This window comes from Salmo salar, chromosome 12 (genome assembly GCF_965601325.2).
Source record: "Salmo salar chromosome 12, fSalSal1, whole genome shotgun sequence".
NCBI classification, from domain to species: Eukaryota; Metazoa; Chordata; class Actinopteri; order Salmoniformes; family Salmonidae; genus Salmo; species Salmo salar.
The window spans coordinates 4,479,734-4,498,660 of record NC_138302.1 but is presented as its reverse complement, the minus strand read 5'-3'; the positions used below and the strand labels follow the sequence as shown (position 1 = coordinate 4,498,660).

The following is an 18,927-nucleotide window of genomic DNA, read 5'->3' as shown; positions in this document are numbered from 1 at the left end:
GAATATTGTACATCATATTAAATATATTACTCTATTGTTATCATATAGAAACATAATGGAATATTGTACATCATATTAGCATCAACATACATTATTGTTTCATTCAATTTCACATAATAAGGATATTTCATATTTTCAAATTCAGAAGTCAGAACTCATTACATTTACATTTACATTTTAGTCATTTAGCAGACGCTCTTATCCAGAGCGACTTACAGTAGTGAATTCATACATTTCATTTCATGCATTTAAAAAAAAAAAAATATTGTACTGGGCCCCCGTGGGAAAACTCATCACCTGATATGTAAAAGAGACGAAAAATGCACAATGGTCATTGCTATCTGGGATCCTTGGGACATCCCTACCCTAAACCCTAACCTTAACTCCCTACCTTAACCATTTTAAATGTCAACTTCAACGGGCTAGGGACGTCCCAACAATGTATCTCTACCTGAAAATACATGATCTAAGTGATTGATAGTTGGTATTCAGCAGTCATAAAGCCTTATTTACTTGAATTAACTACTAAAATAGTGATTTTGTCAGACAGCATAGACAGCAGCTCTACACTTTATTGACTGACTGATCCATTCATCCTTCCATCCCTCCTCAGCCTTCCTCTCCTCTGAAGACCCAGTGAGGGTGGAGCTCAGTCAGAGAGCTGTTGAGGGACTGGTTAGGAAGAACACTTCTACAGCCAGAGAGGTGAGAGGTCACACATGGTTTAGATGGTAAATATTTATGTCCCCTTAGTGGTTCATCACGTCAGCAAAAGGGAATATGTTCCATCATCTATGTTTATTTACATTAATGCAAATTGTCAACTGATATTGGTGATATTGGTGTAATTTCTCACCCTGTTTGGCTGTATGAAAGTTAATTTCCCCTCAGACACACACATTTGGTCTTTGTTATTACGAGCCACTGCCTGTTCAGCCTGCTATCATCCAGAAGGCGAGGTCAGTACAGGTGCATCAAAGCTGGGACTGAAAGACTGAAAAACAGCTTCTATCTCAAGGCCATCAGACTGTTAAATAGCCATCACTAGCACAGAGAGACTGAAAATCAGCTTCTATCTCAAGGCCTTCAGACTGTTAAACAGCACAGAGAGGCTGCAGCCTACATATAGACTTGACATCATTGGCCACTTTAATAAATGGAACACTAGTCACTTTAATAATGTTTACATATCATTTCTCATCTCATATGTATAAACTGTATCTCAGTCTATGCTGCTCTGACGTTGTTTATCCATATATTCCTAATTCCATTCCTTTACTTAGATTTGTGTGTATTAGGTATTTGTTGTGAAATTGTTAGATATTAATTGTTAGATATTGCTGCACTGTGGGAACCAGAAGGACAAGCATTTCGCTACACCCGCAATAACATCTGCTGAACACCTGTATGTGACCAACAACATTTGATTTATTATGAAGGTAATTTGTGTCAAATGTTCTTTTCCCCACTCATTCACCCCATCTCTTTACATTGCTTATGCATATTCAGTGGCCTGACTGCGTCCAGACTATGTCAAAGGCCCATCCTGGTAGATCTGAACCTAATGCAGCTTGGAGTGATCGGATGACAGAAGTCACATTTAGGTGCCAGGTGTAACTGAGGCCATCGATGCTCCATATCCATTACTTTGAGTGTTTTATATAATATGACTAAATGTGTTTCTGTGTTGCAGGGACAGTCAAGAAATGGAACAGCAAGGCCACAGAACATGACATAAGCAGAGCTGTAGGAGACCACCTCAAGCCCCTGGTAGAGCTGGGGGTGGTGTTTACCACTCCACCACGCCTTCAGCAGGCTGGAAAAGTGGGATTGATACTGTTTTTCATACTAAGATGGACCAAGAGTTTGTTGATTGGTCAGTCATTGGGTAAATCTGTTTTACAATGTGTTCAAATCAAGCTTTATTTATACAGACATGGATGCAACACAATGGCATCACAGGAAAAAAACAATGAAACTAAAAATAAATATTTAGTACACAAATATGAGGATAAAAAACAGAAGAATAACAACTGAAAGACTAATGAGCATTGTAAGGATATGCCATTGATTAAAATATCAACAATATGATGCAATATCCAACCCAAAATATAACTTGTTTTTTAGGAGGGGCTCTGAAAGACACTATGGGGGTGTCCACTGAAAGTTGACTAGTAACAACAACTGGGACATAAAAGACACCCACCACTAAATCTGCCCAAGAGGCAAACAAAAGGAAAAACCCACACCAAACTTAAAGACAGGAAGCAAACCAAAAAGGTGGAGCAACTAAAGGTGTTGACTCTCCACATGTATCAAGACAACTGGAGCACTGGGCCAGACACTCTTAAATAGAACCTGGACCAGCTCAGGTGAAACACCTTCCCACTAACGAGATGGACAAGCCAGCACAGGTGTAACACATACTGACTAACGAGGTGACACCAATCAGTGCGTCCTACGTGCTAACGAGCTAGACCTGCTAACGGGCTAACAATTAAAAACAAGAAAAACACATTACTAAATAATAATATACAATCCAAATATTTTTTTTATCCTTTTTTTTACTGTAGAATCCTAAAACTCACTAGCTTCTAGAACTCTCGTCTTCCTAAAACTCACTAGCTTCTAGAACTCTCGTCTTCCTAAAACTCACTAGCTTCTAGAACTCTCGTCTTCCTAAAACTCACTAGCTTCTAGAACTCTCATCCCCTTGGAACGAGCCCAAACAAAACTCATCTCCAAAACGTAAAAACGTGCAGTCAAAATAAATTGTAATCCATGGTAATGCACTGACAAAACACAAAACTTTTTGACTGCCCACCCTTGAGACAATCAGCAACCAAGTTGTCCTTACCACGGACATGTCTGATTTCAAGAGTAAACTCCTGCAATATCCGTAGTAACTTTCCACCTCACTGCAGAGCTTCTCTCTCTTTTCAGGGTTCACTCGATAGGCATGTTGTTGGATCGGTGCCAGGTCCCCAATGTCATGCTCTAGTACATTTGGGTTGGCACATCTGAGAATGAACCCTGATATTCTAAAAGCAGGGCAACGATGTCAATATAATTGTACCAAAAATGGTCAGTTGGTTGCATAAATAATTATGATTACTAAATCTTACATGAATATTAAACATGAAATATAAAAACCAAGTGTACACCCCTTTGTTAATATGTGTTGGCAATAATTAACTTAATGGTGAGGCATGAAATAATAAAACATGTATCTTTTGTCAGGCTGAATGTTTGAAATATGAGGTGATTTGAGTCATGCTTCTTCAGTAGTGGAATAAAGACAATTAGCACTTGAATGTTGTCAATAAATACTGGAGTGATGTAGGATTATTAATAAAATGTATTATAGACCAATTTATTGTACTGTGACTATGTGTATAGGCTGTAAGTATGTTGAAATTAAATTGTTTTCTTTTCAACTTTCAACTAAACCCAACTTATATTGTACATCGGGCATAGTCTTATTTTCAACGACATTGTGCTAGGTGAGATATCCCCAATGTCACAGTTTAAACGTGTCCAAATCAATAGTCCAAATGCAGAAACAGTTTGTGATAAATTGAAAACCTAAACATAAAATGTAATACATACACAAACATCTGCCACAATAATCATATTACTTGTATTATTTAAAACAAGCACCTTATAAAACTGTACAAGCACCAAAAACGCTGTTGTTTTGACAAGTATCACTGATATCGATTAGGGGGGAAATCAGGTTGTACGTGCTGTTGAAACTAACACAACTAAAAAATAAACATATGGAAATGGGAGATGTATTTTACCTCACTAGAGGACAACCTGAAGAAGACAGTCAGCAACATTTTGGAGTGATGCATTTAAATGTAGGGGTCACTAAAAGGAACACAACACTTATTTGTCATCACTCATTAATATCATGTTGAAATCAATTGTACGACAGGAGGGAGATAAAGTTGCACGTCCTGTTAAAACTAACAGCTCAAAAACCACATGGAATCTGGGAATAATGTGTACATCCCTGGTTAGAGGACAATTTATAGAAAACAGCTAGCTACATTGTGAAGTGTTACATTGTGATTCCAGTGGGTCACCAACGTGGTAAACAGCTAGCTACATTGTGAAGTGTTACATTTTGATTCAAGTGGGTCACCAACGTGGTAAGTTACATTTAAGTCATTTAGCAGACGCTCTTATCCAGAGCGACTTACAAATTGGTGCATTCACCTTATGATATCCAGTGGAACAACCACTTTACAATAGTGCATCTAAATATTTTAAGGGGGGGAGGGGGGGGGGGGGTTAGAAGGATTACTTTATCCTATCCTAGGTATTCCTTAAAGAGGTGGGGTTTCAGGTGTCTCCGGAAGGTGGTGATTGACTCCGCTGTCCTGGCGTCGTGAGGGAGCTTGTTCCACCATTGGGGTGCCAGAGCAGCGAACAGTTTTGACTGGGCTGAGCGGGAACTGTGCTTCCTCAGAGGTAGGGGGGCCAGCAGGCCAGAGGTGGATGAACGCAGTGCCCTTGTTTGGGTGTAGGGCCTGATCAGAGCCTGAAGGTATGGAGGTGCCGTTCCCTTCACAGCTCCGTAGGCAATCACCATGGTCTTGTAGCAGATGCGAGCTTCAACTGGAAGCCAGTGGAGAGAGCGGGGTGACGTGAGAGAACTTGGGAAGGTTGAACACCAGACGGGCTGCGGCGTTCTGGATGAGTTGTAGGGGTTTAATGGCACAGGCAGGGAGCCCAGCCAACAGCGAGTTGCAGTAATCCAGACGGGAGATGACAAGTGCCTGGATTAGGACCTGCGCCGCTTCTTGTGTGAGGCAGGGTCGTACTCTGCGAATGTTGTAGAGCATGAACCTACAGGATCGGGTCACCGCCTTGATGTTAGTGGAGAACGACAGGGTGTTGTCCAGGATCACGCCAAGGTTCTTAGCACTCTGGGAGGAGGACACAAGGGAGTTGTCAACCGTGATGGCGAGATCATGGAACGGGCAGTCCTTCCCCGGGAGGAAGAGCAGCTCCGTCTTGCCGAGGTTCAGCTTGAGGTGGTGATCCGTCATCCACACTGATATGTCTGACAGACATGCAGAGATGCGATTCGCCGCCTGGTTATCAGAAGGGGGAAAGGAGAAGATTAATTGTGTGTCGTCTGCATAGCAATGATAGGAGAGACCATGTGAGGATATGACAGAGCCAAGTGACTTGGTGTATAGCGAGAATAGGAGAGGGCCTAGAACAGAGCCCTGGGGGACACCAGTGGTGAGAGCGCATGGTGCGGAGACAGATTCTCGCCACGCCACCTGGTAGGAGCGACCTGTCAGGTAGGACGCAATCCAAGCGTGGGCCGCGCCGGAGATGCCCAACTCGGAGAGGGTGGAGAGGAGGATCTGATGGTTCACAGTATCAAAGGCAGCAGATAGGTCTAGAAGGATGAGAGCAGAGGAGAGAGAGTTAGCTTTAGCAGTGCGGAGAGCCTCCGTGACACAGAGAAGAGCAGTCTCAGTTGAATGCCCAGTCTTGAAACCTGACTGATTAGGATCAAGAAGGTCATTCTGAGAGATAGTAGGAGAGCTGGCCAAGGACGGCACGTTCAAGAGTTTTGGAGAGAAAAGAAAGAAGGGATACTGCTCTGTAGTTGTTGACATCGGAGGGATCGAGTGTAGGTTTTTTCAGAAGGGGTGCAACTCTCGCTCTCTTGAAGACGGAAGGGACGTAGCCAGCGGTCAAGGATGAGTTGATGAGCGAGGTGAGGAAGGGGTGAAGGTCTCCGGAAATGGTCTGGAGAAGAGAGGAGGGGATAGGGTCAAGTGGGCAGGTTGTTGGGCGGCCGGCCGTCACAAGACGCGAGATTTCATCTGGAGAGAGAGGGGAGAAAGAGGTCAAAGCACAGGGTAGGGCAGTGTGAGCAGGACCAGCGGTGTCGTTTGACTTAGCAAACGAGGATCGGATATCGTCAACCTTCTTTTCAAAATGGTTGACGAAGTCATCCGCAGAGAGGGAGGAGGGGGGGGGGGGGAGGGGGAGGAGGATTCAGGAGGGAGGAGAAGGTAGCAAAGAGCTTCCTAGGGTTAGAGGCAGATGCTTGGAATTTAGAGTGGTAGAAAGTGGCTTTAGCAGCAGAGACAGAAGAGGAGAATGTAGAGAGGAGGGAGTGAAAGGATGCCAGGTCCGCAGGGAGGCGAGTTTTCCTCCATTTCCGCTCGGCTGCCCGGAGCCCTGTTCTGTGAGCTCGTAGTGAGTCGTCGAGCCACGGAGCAGGAGGGGAGGACCGAGCCGGCCTGGAGGATAGGGGACAGAGAAAATCAAAGGATGCAGAAAGGGAGGAGAGGAGGATTGAGGAGGCAGAATCAGGAGATAGGTTGGAGAAGGTTTGAGCAGAGGGAAGAGATGATAGGATGGAAGAGGAGAGAGTAGCGGGAGAGAGAGAGCGAAGGTTGGGACGGCGCAATACCATCCGAGTAGGGGCAGAGTGAGAAGTGTTGGATGAGAGCAAGAGGGAAAAGGATACAAGGTAGTGGTCGGAGATTTGGAGGGGAGTTGCAATGAGATTAGTGGAAGAACAGCATCTAGTAAAGATGAGGTCAAGCGTATTGCCTGCCTTGTGAGTAGGGGGGGAAGGTGAGAGGGTGAGGTCAAAAGAGGAGAGGAGTGGAAAGAAGGAGGCAGAGAGGAATGAGTCAAAGGTAGACGTGGGGAGGTTAAAGTCACCCAGAACTGTGAGAGGTGAGCCATCCTCAGGAAAGGAACTTATCAAGGCGTCAAGCTCATTGATGAGTAAGTGTAACACAGCTCTTTTTTTGTTAGTCACTTTTTGTTAAATCTCATAAATAGTAACTCTTCCATTTCAGAGCCTGGATTTTTCCCCTGAGGATAATATCCATATGTTGAAATCAATAGAACAGGGGACAAACTTTTAGGGTTCTACATTGTGACATCATTAAAATACTCCTACTACAATGTTTAAACATTCTACATTTTATTTCACTGATATCATGAAACAACTCCTTCATGAATTTTCTGATGTTTAATCAGAGATCTTTTATCAGAGTATCTCTTCCCACATTGATTACAGCTATGAGATTTCTCTCCTGTGTGTGTTCTCTGATGTGATACCAGGCTGTTTGACCGAGTAAAACTCTTCCCACATTCACCACAGCTATAAGTTCTCTCTCCTGTGTGTGTTCTCTGATGTGATACCAGGTTGGTTGACTGAGTAAAAGTCTTCCCACATTGATTACAGCTATAAGGTTTCTCTCCTGTGTGTATTCTCTGGTGTAAAGTTAGATAGAAAGATGTAGTAAAACTCTTCCCACATTGATCACAGCTATAAGGTTTCTCTCCTGTGTGTATTCTCTGGTGAGCTGTCAGCTCTCCAGATCAACCAAAACTCTTCCCACATTGATCACAGCTATAAGATGTCTCTCCTGTGTGTGTTGTCTGGTGTAGAGTCAGACAGCTAGATGCAGCAAACCTCTTCCCACATTGACCACAGCTATAAGGTTTCTCTCCTGTGTGTATTCTCTGGTGTGAAGTCAGATGGCCAGATGTAGTAAACTCTTCCCACATTGATCACAGCTATAAGATTTCTCTCCTGTGTGTGTTCTCTGATGAATTTTAATGCCTGATGAGGTGAATCTCTTCCCACAGTCAGAGCAGCAGTGAGTTCTCTTCCCTGTGGATGTCTGCAGGTGTTTATTGAGGTGTTCTAATGTGGAGAGACTCTTCTCTGCCTCTTCAGCATCATGAGGTTGTCGAGGCTCCCCAGAGGATCCATGATAGTCCCGTCTCTCTCCTGTGTGAACAACAAAGTCAGACAGATGATTAAAGGCCCACAACAGCGGTAATCCACTGTAAAAGGTGATGCCAACAGCGGCGCCATGATGTTGGACAACAATTGACGTCTGTAATGAATGTTAAAATTATTTGATATTTGCCTTAAAATGAGCAAGAATAGTCATATTTTGTCTTGTTTTCACATTAGTAGTAACATTGATGATTGTAGGCTAGAAGTAAGTTATTCATGTTGTTGAAACTCTAAGCAGTGTGCCAGGCGACTTTTGGTCTCCAATATAGGCCCCTTTCTGTATTTGCTAAAATTATGGCACGAGGGCAATTTGATTGCAGAAACTCCTCCCTGCTAATGAGGAAACCGATAGTTATGGATGTAGTATATCTGCCTGGAGCAAAAATGGTGAGCAAAGATTTTAGTTTTTCACAATGTATTCTGAATGGGGGAAATTCAGGGCAGTAACATCCATTTCCAGGTTGCTTATGAGAACATTTTACACTACCTTGGATTATAATTGTAAGGATATTTGAATGTCCTGTTTAATATAATGTTTGCTAAAGCATTAAGAATTATGTGTAATTATTGAAGAACCGCATTAATGACAGTATCCATTTGGGTGTTGTCAATAAAGTTAAGATTTTATTTATTTATTTATTTAACCAGGTAGGCCAGTTGAGAACAAGTTCTCATTTACAACTGTCACCTGGCCAAGATTGAGCAAAGCAGTGCGACACAAACAACAAAGAGTTACACGTGGGATAAACAAATGTACAATCAATAACACAACAGAAAAATCTATATACAGTGTGTGCAAATGGAGTAAGGAGGTAAGGCAATAAATAGGCCATAGTAGCAAAGTAATTACAATGTAGCAAATTAACACTGGAGTGATGGATGTGCAGATGATGATGTGCAAGTAGAGATACTGGCGTGCAAAAGAGCAAAAAAAGTATATAAAAACATGGGGATGAGGTAGGCAGTTGGATGGGCTATTTACAGATGGGCTGTGTACAGCTGCAGCGATCGGTAAGCTGCTCAGATAGCTGATGCTTGAAGTTAGTGAGGGAGATATAAGTCTCCAAAGTCAGCAATTTTTGCAATTTGTTCCAGTGATTGGCAGCAGAGAACTGGAAGGAAAGTCAGCCAAAATAGGTGTTGGCTTTGGGGATAACCAGTGAGATATACCTCCTAGAGCGCGAGCTATGGATGGGTGTTGCTATGGTGACCAGTGAGCTGAGTTAAGGCGACCTTAGCAAAGACTTGTAGATGACCTGGAGCCAGTGGGTTTGGCGACGAATATGTAGCGAGGGCCAGCCGACGAGAGCATACAGGTCGCAGAAGTGGGTGCTATATGGGGCTTTGGTGACAAAACGGTTGGCACTGTGATAGACTGCATCCAGTTTGCTGAGTAGAGTGTTGGAGGCTATTTTGAAAATGACATCGCCGAAGTCAAGGATCTATAAGATAGTCAGTTTTACGAGGGTATGTTTGGCAGCGTGAGTGAAGGAGGCTTTGTTTGCGAAATAGGAAGCCGATTATAGATTTAATTTTGGATTGGAGATGCTTAATATGAGTCTGGAAGGAGAGTTTACCAGACACTTAGAATATGTGGACAACAACAAATAACTAAGTCAGAATCGTCCAGAGTAGTGATGCTAGTCAGGCGGCGGGTGCAGAGAAGATTGGTTGAAGAGCATGCATTTAATTTGACTAGCGTTTAAGAGCAGTTGGTGGCCACAGAAGGGGTTTGGTATTGCATTGAATGGCATTGAAGCTCATTTGGAGGTTTGTTAACACAGTGTCCAAAGAAGGGCCAGATGTATACAGAATGGTGTCGTCTGAGTAGAGGTGGATCAAGGAATCACCCGCAGCAAGAGCAACATCGTTGGTATATACAGAGAAAAGAGTCGGTGTGAGAATTGAACCCTGTGGTACCCCCACAGAGACTGCCAGATGTCCGGACAACAGGCCCTCTGATTTGACACACTGAACTCTATCTAAGAAGTAGTTGGTGAACCAGGCGAGTCAGTCATTTGAGAAACCAAGGCTATTGAGTCTGCCGATAAGAATACAGTGATTGACAGAGTCGAAAGCCTTGGCCAGGTCGAAGAAGAGGGCTGTACAGTACTGTCTTTTTTCGATGGTGGTTATGATATCGTTTAGTACCTTGAGTGTGGCTGAGGTGCACCCGTGTCCAGCTCGGAAACCGGATTGCACAGCGGAGTAGGTACGGTGAGATTCCAAATGGTCAGTGATCTGTTTGTTAACTTGGATGTTGAAGACTTTAGAAAGGCAGGGCAGGATGGATATAGGTCTGTAACAGTTTGGGTCTAGAGTGTCACCCCCTTTGAAGAGGGGGATGACCGTGGAAGCGTTCCAATTGTTAGGAATCTCGGACGATACGAAAGAGAGGTTGAACAGACTAGTAATAGGGGTTGCCACAATGGCGGCAGATAATTTTAGAAAGAGAGGGTCCAGATTATCAAGCCCAGCTGATTTGTAGGGGTCCATGTTTTGCAACTCTTTCAGAACATCAGCTATCTGAATTTGGGTGAAGGAGAAGCTGGGGAGGCTTGGGCAAGTAGCTGCGGGGGGTGGGGAGCTGTTGGCCGGGGTTGGGGTAGCCAGGAGGAAAGCATGGCCAGCCGTAGAGAAATGCTAATTGAAATTCTCGATTATTGTGGCATTATCGGTGGCGACAGTGTTTCCTAGCCTCAGTGCAGTGGGCAGCTGGGAGGAGGTGCTCTTATTCTCCATGGACAGTACAGTGTCCCAAAACTTTTTGGAGTTAGAGCAACAGGATGCACATTTCTGTTTGAAAAAGCCTTTGCTTTCCGAACTGACTGAGTGTATTGGTTCCTGACTTCTCTGAAAAGTTGCATATCGCGGGGACTATTCAATGCTAGTGCAGTACGCCACAGGATGTTTTTGTGCTGGTCGAGGGCAGTCAGGTATGGAGTGAACCAAGGGCTATATCTGTTCTTAGTTCTACATTTTTTGAAAGGGGCATGCTTATTTAAGGTGGTGAGGAAATTACTTTTTTTTAAAACAACCAGGCATCCTCTACTGACGGGATGAGGTCAATATCCTTCCAGGATACCCGGGCCAGGTCGATTAGAAAGGCCTGCTTGCAGAAGTGTTTTAGGGAGCGATTGACAGTGATGAGGGTTGGTCGTTTGACCGCGGACCCATAACGGATGCAGGCAATGATCGCTGAGATCCTGATTGAAAACAGCAGAGGTGTATTTGGAGGGCAAGTTGGTCAGGACAATATCTATGAGGGTGCCCATGTTTACGGATTTAGGGTTGTACCTGGTTGTGAGATTGAGGGCATCTAGCTTGGATTGTAGGACGGCCGGGGTGTTAAGCATATCCCAGTTTAGGTCACCTAACAGAACGAACTCTGAAGATAGATGGGGGGCAATCAATTCACATATGGTGTCCAGGGCACAGCTGGGAGCTGAGGGGGGGTCTATAACAGGCAGCAACAGTGAGAGACTTATTTCTGGAGAGATACATTTTTTAAATTAGAAGCTTGAACTGTTTGGGCTTAGACCTGGAAAGTATGATAGAACTTTGCAGGCCATCTCTGCAGTAGATTGCAACTCCTCTCATTTTGACGGAAAATGTTGTAGTTGGGGATGGAAATTTCAGAATTTTTGGTGGCCTTCCAAAGCCAGGATTCAGACACGGCAAGGACATCAAGGTTGGCGGAGTGTGCTAAAGCAGTGAGTAAAACAAACATAGGGAGGAGGCTTCTGATGTTAACATGCATGAAACCAAGGCTTTTACGGTTACATAAGTCAGCAAAAGAGAGCGCCTGGGGACACACAGGGCCTGGGTTAACCTCTACATCACCTGAGGCACAGAGGAGTAGGATGAGGGTACGGCTAAAGGCTATCAGAACTGGTCATCTAGTGAGTTGGGAACAGAGAACAAAAGGAGCAGATTTCTGGGCGTGGTAGGATTGATTCAAGGCATAATATACAGACAGGGGTATGGTAGGGTGCGAGTACAGTGGAGGTAAACCTAGGCATTGAGTGACGATAAGAGAGGTTGCATCTCTGGAGGCACCAGTTATGCTAGGTGAGGTCACCGCATGTGTGGGAGGTGGGACAAAAGAGTTCTCTGAGGCATGCTGAGTGAGACTATGGGCTCCGCAGTAAAATAAAACAATGATAACTACCCTAAACAACAGGCATATTGACATTAGAGAGACATAAAGCGAGGCATAAAGCAATCACAGGTGTTGAGTGGGAGAGCTAGCTAAGACAACAACAACAGGTAAAATGGTGATGAATGGGCAGAGAGGGTCAGTTAACTACACACAGGGCCTGAGTTCGAGGCTGGGGCCGACAGATAAACAAAATAAACAAAATGGAATACCGTGATTAATGAACAGTCCAGCAGGCATCAGCTATGTAGCCAAGTGATCATAGGGTCCAGTGAACAGCAATATATGAAACAGGGAAGCGGTTAGGTAGTCATTACTACGCTAGCAAGGAGATGCACCTGGCTTGAGGCTAACTGGTGCTAGCTTCGGGACAAGGGCATCACCGACGTCTGGCAAAGGCCGGTTGAAGGCACATCAGACGGAATTGCGTAGGCAGACCAGTTGTGATGGATCGGCGGTGCTCTGTGTCGACAAAGGGTCCAGGCCAATTGGCAAAAGAGGTATTGTAGCTGGAGTAATTTTGTTTGCTAGCCGGGAGATGCACCTGGCTCAAGGCTAACTGGTGCTAGCTTCGGGACAAGGGCATTAGCTACTATAGCCACTCCGGTGCAAAGGTCCAGAGCTTACGGCAGGAATCCGGTGATGTAGTGGCTTCTAGTCATCTTAGTGAAGAGTCCGGGAGGCGTCAGCTGTGTTGCCGAGTGATCATAGGGTCCACTGAGCAGGCTGAGAGATGGGCCTGGCTCAAGGCTAGCTTCGAGGCTGGGCCACTCGGTAGCAGCTAGCTAGCTGCGATTATCCGGTGTAATGGTCCAGAGCTTACGGCAGGAATACGGTGATGTAGTGGAGAAAAACAGTCCGATATGCTCAGGGTTGATATCGCGCTGTGCAGACTGGCAGGTATTATCCAGGCTAAAAGCGGCTGGTGTCTGAGCTAAAAAGGTAAAGACCTCTAGCAGTGGCTAACAATGACTAAATAGCTAGTAGCTAATTAGCTGGTTAGCTTCTGATGGAGGTTCTAGCTATAAGGTCTAAAAAATAGCAGATCCATATCACATTGGGTGAGGCGGGTTGCCGGAAGGTATATTTAATTTAAACATGGAAAAAGATTGAAATATATTGCAATATATACAAAAAAAGACTAAAAAAACATAACATTTACAACAAACACGTCTTACTGCTACGCCATCTAGGATTACAAGATGACTCTCAGTTAAAAACCATTGGATTTAGCAAACTCTGAAATTATTTAGTATTTCTGTGCAAACGAAAACTGTTTTCCCAGCGTAACATAAGGAGCCACTAAATGATACATAGTTCGAGTGCATTTCAGAATACAAAAAAGAACTGTCGGACAGCAAGATCCCATATTTAAGTTGAAGTTCATCACATGACAAGCGTAATCCAGATGAAATCTCGCGTCTTGTGACGGCCGGCCGCCCAACAACCTGCCCACTTGACCCTATCCCCTCCTCTCTTCTCCAGAACATTTCCGGAGACCTTCTCCCCTACCTCACCTCGCTCATCAACTCATCCTTGACCGCTGGCTACGTCCCTTCCGTCTTCAAGAGAGCGAGAGTTGCACCCCTTCTGAAAAAACCTACACTCGATCCCTCCGATGTCAACAACTACAGACCAGTATCCCTTCTTTCTTTTCTCTCCAAAACTCTTGAACGTGCCGTCCTTGGCCAGCTCTCCTGCTATCTCTCTCAGAATGACCTTCTTGATCCTAATCAGTCAGGTTTCAAGACTGGGCATTCAACTGAGACTGCTCTTCTCTGTGTCACGGAGGCTCTCTGCACTGCTAAAGCTAACTCTCTCTCCTCTGCTCTCATCCTTCTAGACCTATCTGCTACCTTTGATACTGTGAGCCATCAGATCCTCCTCTCCACCCTCTCCAAGTTGGGCATCTCCGGCGCCGCCCACGCTTGGATTGCGTCCTACCTGACAGGTCGCTCCTACCAGGTGGCGTGGCGAGAATCTGTCTCCGCACCATGCGCTCTCACCACTGGTGTCCCCCAGGGCTCTGTTCTAGGCCCTCTCCTATTCTCGCTATACACCAAGTCACTTGGCTCTGTCATATCCTCACATGGTCTCTCCTATCATTGCTATGCAGACGACACACAATTAATCTTCTCCTTTCCCCCTTCTGATAACCAGGCGGCGAATCGCATCTCTGCATGTCTGTCAGACATATCAGTGTGGATGACGGATCACCACCTCAAGCTGAACCTCGGCAAGACGGAGCTGCTCTTCCTCCCGGGGAAGGACTGCCCGTTCCATGATCTCACCATCACGGTTGACAACTCCCTTGTGTCCTCCTCCCAGAGTGCTAAGAACCTTGGCGTGATCCTGGCCAACACCCTGTCGTTCTCCACTAACATCAAGGCGGTGACCCGATCCTGTAGGTTCATGCTCTACAACATTCGCAGAGTACGACCCTGCCTCACACAGGAAGCGGCGCAGGTCCTAATCCAGGCACTTGTCATCTCCCGTCTGGATTACTGCAACTCGCTGTTGGCTGGGCTCCCTGCCTGTGCCATTAAACCCCTACAACTCATCCAGAACGCCACAGCCCGTCTGGTGTTCAACCTTCCCAAGTTCTCTCACGTCACCCGCTCTCTCCACTGGCTTCCAGTTGAAGCTCGCATCCGCTACAAGACCATGGTGATTGCCTACGGAGCTGTGAAGGGAACGGCACCTCCATACCTTCAGGCTCTGATCAGGCCCTACACCCAAACAAGGGCACTGCGTTCATCCACCTCTGGCCTGCTGGCCCCCCTACCTCTGAGGAAGCACAGTTCCCGCTCAGCCCAGTCAAAACTGTTCGCTGCTCTGGCACCCCAATGGTGGAACAAGCTCCCTCACGACGCCAGGACAGCGGAGTCAATCACCACCTTCCGGAGACACCTGAAACCCCACCTCTTTAAGGAATACCTAGGATAGGATAAAGTACTCCTTCTAACCCCCCCCCCCCCCTTAAAAGATTTAGATGCACTATTGTAAAGTGGTTGTTCCACTGGATATCATAAGGTGAATGCACCAATTTGTAAGTCGCTCTGGATAAGAGCGTCTGCTAAATGACTTAAATGTAAATGTAATGTTATGACTATAACTACTGTTCCATTTCAGTCGGTCAACTTCGGTACAACATACTATGGGAAAAGACAATCATTCCCCATGCCGACCCAAAAAGATACTAAATGAAACGGCCCCTGGCAGACCACCCAGACCTGACCCGCAATTTGCGTCAGTTTTGCCAATTTATTCATTGTCTTTGTTTGAAACACTCCTGTCAATGTTGAGTAAGGACGCACACCTAATTACGCATATAGAAATAGGATTAATCTACCTGGCCTGTGTGCAAATGTAGGCCTATAAATGTGCCCATTTGTGGATGTCTGATAGTATTTCTGAGTGTCTTAATGCACCACCACTAATGAGTTGTGGAGCTTCTCAAAGCAAATTTCTCTTCACTTCAAACAACAAGTAAACAAAGTCTAATCAGAATCAATTGCGAATGACAATAATTCCTCAAAGTATTTTTGTAAAATATTTCCAGCTCTCACCCTTTCGATAACCACTCGGCATAAAAGGGAAAAATGTAATGCTCTGATCCAGTGGAAATGTCATAAAATACCTGATTACATCTCATTCTTTTCACAAATCGCCGACAGCTGTGTCTGTCCCAAACTCACTGGCACCGGGAAACTGAGGGCCCAGAATATTTTATACAATGTTGCAAGCTTGCTATCTGGAGTTTTGGACCGGCCCAGTTGATAGTTGATTACATTTACATTTTAGTCATTTAGCAGACGCTCTTATCCAGAGCGACTTACAGTAGTGAATGCATACATTTTTTTTTTTCAAGTTCATTGTAGACAGGTCGTGTGCAGCCAATGTGATTTATAGAATATTTATTTTTAAATCAGGATATTTTCCACCTGCAGGCTGCAATGTTTTTATTTGTTGGCTTTATGTCGGCTATTTTTACATAGTTGGCAATGGCAATAAAAGTTACTTTTAGATTTGTATAATTTTCATTTAGATTTAGATAGAATGTAGATTAATCATAGACAATGATTTTGAGATACTATTATAAATTAAATGAAACTATTCCACAAAAATGAGCAGATGAAAATCATAACTTGCACGCAGATTAGAAGAAATGGTAAGATACATTGGCACCAAATGGAAAAAGTTGGACGACCGCTGGTGTAGTCAATTACTGAAAACTTCAGGAGCATAACGGCAGAATTTACGAAGTCCAGCAGCAGCGGGAGGAGGGAAGAGTTTTCCCCCTTCTGGTTAGGTTATATTGATGACTGGCTCCCTCTAGTAACTTGTGTATCTGTAATTATTTAATCAAACAGCGTGCTTAAAGCATCAGACAAATTACGCACATATGGTTGATTTTATTAAAACACATGGGGTGATTGGTAGAAAGAACAGATGACTCTTGGTTGACCAAGATGTATTTTAGTTGGGGACAGCACTAGAACATGATTTAAGGGATCCCGAGTGGCGCAGCGGTCTAAGACACTGCATCTCAGTGCTTGAGGCGTCACTAGACACCCTGGTTCAAATCTAGGCTGTATCACAACCGGCCTTGATTGGGAGTTCCATAGGGCGGCGCACAATTTGCCCAGCGTTGTCCGGGGTAGGCAGTCATTGTAAATAAGATTTTTTTTCTTAACCGACTTGCCTAGTTAAGTAAAGGTTACATTTAAATAAATAAAAAGTGTTTTATGACAAACTGGTTTCTACAAATCCGTCAAGGCACCAACTTTGAGAAGGTTTTTAAACAAAGGTTTCAAACCAATTCATGAATGTAATTGAATCTAGGTATGTCTTGCCTTTAATGTAATGGCATGAAAAAAATTGGCTGAATATTATACAATGACTTATCAACAGCTCTAATAATTTGCCCCCCACAGGAAATCTTCACTGGCAATTCTAGAATATACTATATAGCCTAGAAACCTGGTTAAACTATCATTATGACATCATGGATGAATTCTAGAATATACTATATAGCCCAGAAACCTGGTTAAACTATCATTATGACTTCATGGATGAATTCTAGAATATACTATATAGCCTAGAAACCTGGTTAAACTATCATTATGACATCGTGGATGAATTCTAGAATATACTATATAGCCCAGAAACCTGGTTAAACTATCATTATGACATCATGGATGAATTCTAGAATATACTATATAGCCTAGAAACCTGGTTAAACTATCATTATGACATCATGGATGGCCAGTCTTTGTATTCATAGTGTAGTGAATTCAGGGGGTAGCCCTGAGCTGAACTCAAACCTGGGTCCACTGACTGTCAAGTCAACACCTTATAACTGTTACACCAAGATGTCTGAACTTCTTGACGAGGTCCCTAGGTTTTGGGTTACGGTTGCTACAATAGCTTTCTCTATGAATGTGAGAGTGGTTACAATTCTCCAGCCCCCATCCCTCAGCTGCTTACCAAACCAAGTCTCTGGGCAGCCATTTTGTTTCTGTTTAAAACCTAGGTTGTCCCTTTAAACAAGCCACACAATCAACCAATCAATCTGCAGTTCAAACAATAACAAAGTTGTAATTCCACCACTGTTTTGGTAATAAGATGATGCATGGGTCTGGAGAAATGTAACTAGTCTCAAATTCATAGACAGACCTACGGATGCAAGGACTGACCATCCATGATATCAACATTATAGTTTTAACCATGTTGAGGCTATACAGTGTTGGTTTACATTGTTTCTTAACATTGGAGCAAAAAAAGCGTATTTGGGGTTCTTCAAGAATCAATGGCTATAAATAAATAATTTAAAAGTCTAAATATGGATGTAGCAATTGCAGATTTCCCCTTTAACACCAAACATCAGTTCAACAACTGCCGAGTTTGTGCCTCTGTATTTAAGACAGTACTTACTAGTGTTAATCAGGGAACGGTTTCTCAAAACCATCTTATGGCTAAGTTCACCGTTAGAACCATTGGACGCCTTAAGATGCGTTTGGGAAACCGGGCCCAGATATCCAGTTTCCTCCTCTTCTTCCTCCTCTTTCTCTGCCTCCTCTTCTTTTACTGTAACATCCTCCTCCTCTTTCACTCTGAACGCGTTTTCCTCTTCTTTCACTGAAACTTCTTTCACTGTAACAGCCTCACCCTCTACTTGTTTTTGTATTGTAACATCCTCCTCTTCCCCCTCCTCTTTCTCTTCTTTAGCAGGAGGAGAGTAGCTTAGTGAACTCATGGTCGGGGATGTTAGCTAGGCTAACGCTAACTTAACCAGCCCGCTAGCTGCAATAATAACAACAAAGCAAATATGAAATTAAATCGGATAACTAACTAGACGACAGAAGTGGGTTTAAAACAAAGTGGTTAATATACACTTAAGCGTCTAAAGAGCTTTATTGGTTCAGCTATTTTGTCTAGCAAGCTACCGAGGTGGCTGAATAACTGTTGCTGCTGTTGAACGAAGCGTTCCGTCCACTACATTATACGTCACACCAACAGCATTACCTTAAATTCCCACACCGCCATCTGCTGACTGGAGTGGGTAACGCAGTTGAGTAAAACTTCTATTTAAAATGTGCAGACAAGTTCAATGTTGGACGCATGAGTTTTTGGTCCCGGGGATAGAAATGTATAAAGTTGACATTACATCATAAAATCCACCTTTTACATCGTACATTAGCAATTTATGTTTTAGTAACTACTGTTGTTGGTTTGGTGTCAAATAAGCCTCTCTTTATATGTTATTTGCCGAATCTGTTTTCCATGTGGGTTTTACACTAGCTAAAGTTCCCTCTTTCAAGTTGGTAGCTAACTGAAAAATCAAATTTTATTGGTCACGTACACATGGTTAGCAGATGTTAATGCGAGTGTAGCGAAATGCTTGTGCTTCTAGTTCTGACAGTGCAGTAATATCTAACAAGTAATCTAACAATTCCCCAAC

At 43.9% G+C, this 18,927-nt stretch overlaps 1 protein-coding gene across 1 annotated transcript; it reads right to left on the bottom strand.

Moving 5' to 3' along the window:
- Positions 1-6,051: 6,051 nt before the first annotated feature.
- On the bottom strand, positions 6,052-18,449 carry LOC145859376 (uncharacterized). Its single transcript, XM_082958470.1, has 2 exons — positions 17,901-18,449; positions 6,052-7,792 (listed from the first exon to the last, which is right to left on the bottom strand). Exons 1-2 carry the CDS (start codon positions 18,220-18,222, stop codon positions 7,533-7,535), a joined length of 582 nt encoding a protein of 193 aa, XP_082814596.1. The 5' UTR covers positions 18,223-18,449; the 3' UTR covers positions 6,052-7,532.
- Positions 18,450-18,927: the final 478 nt, after the last annotated feature.

Excerpts from the sequence above, each read along its gene's own strand:
- LOC145859376 (XM_082958470.1), bottom strand. The coding sequence starts at position 18,222 with ATGAGTTCACTAAGCTACTCTCCTCCTGCTAAAGAAGAGAAAGAGGAG. Across the intron at positions 7,793-17,900 it reads CCGTTCCCTGATTAACACTA|GAGAGAGACGGGACTATCAT; the intron begins GTAAGTACTGTC and ends TTGTTCACACAG.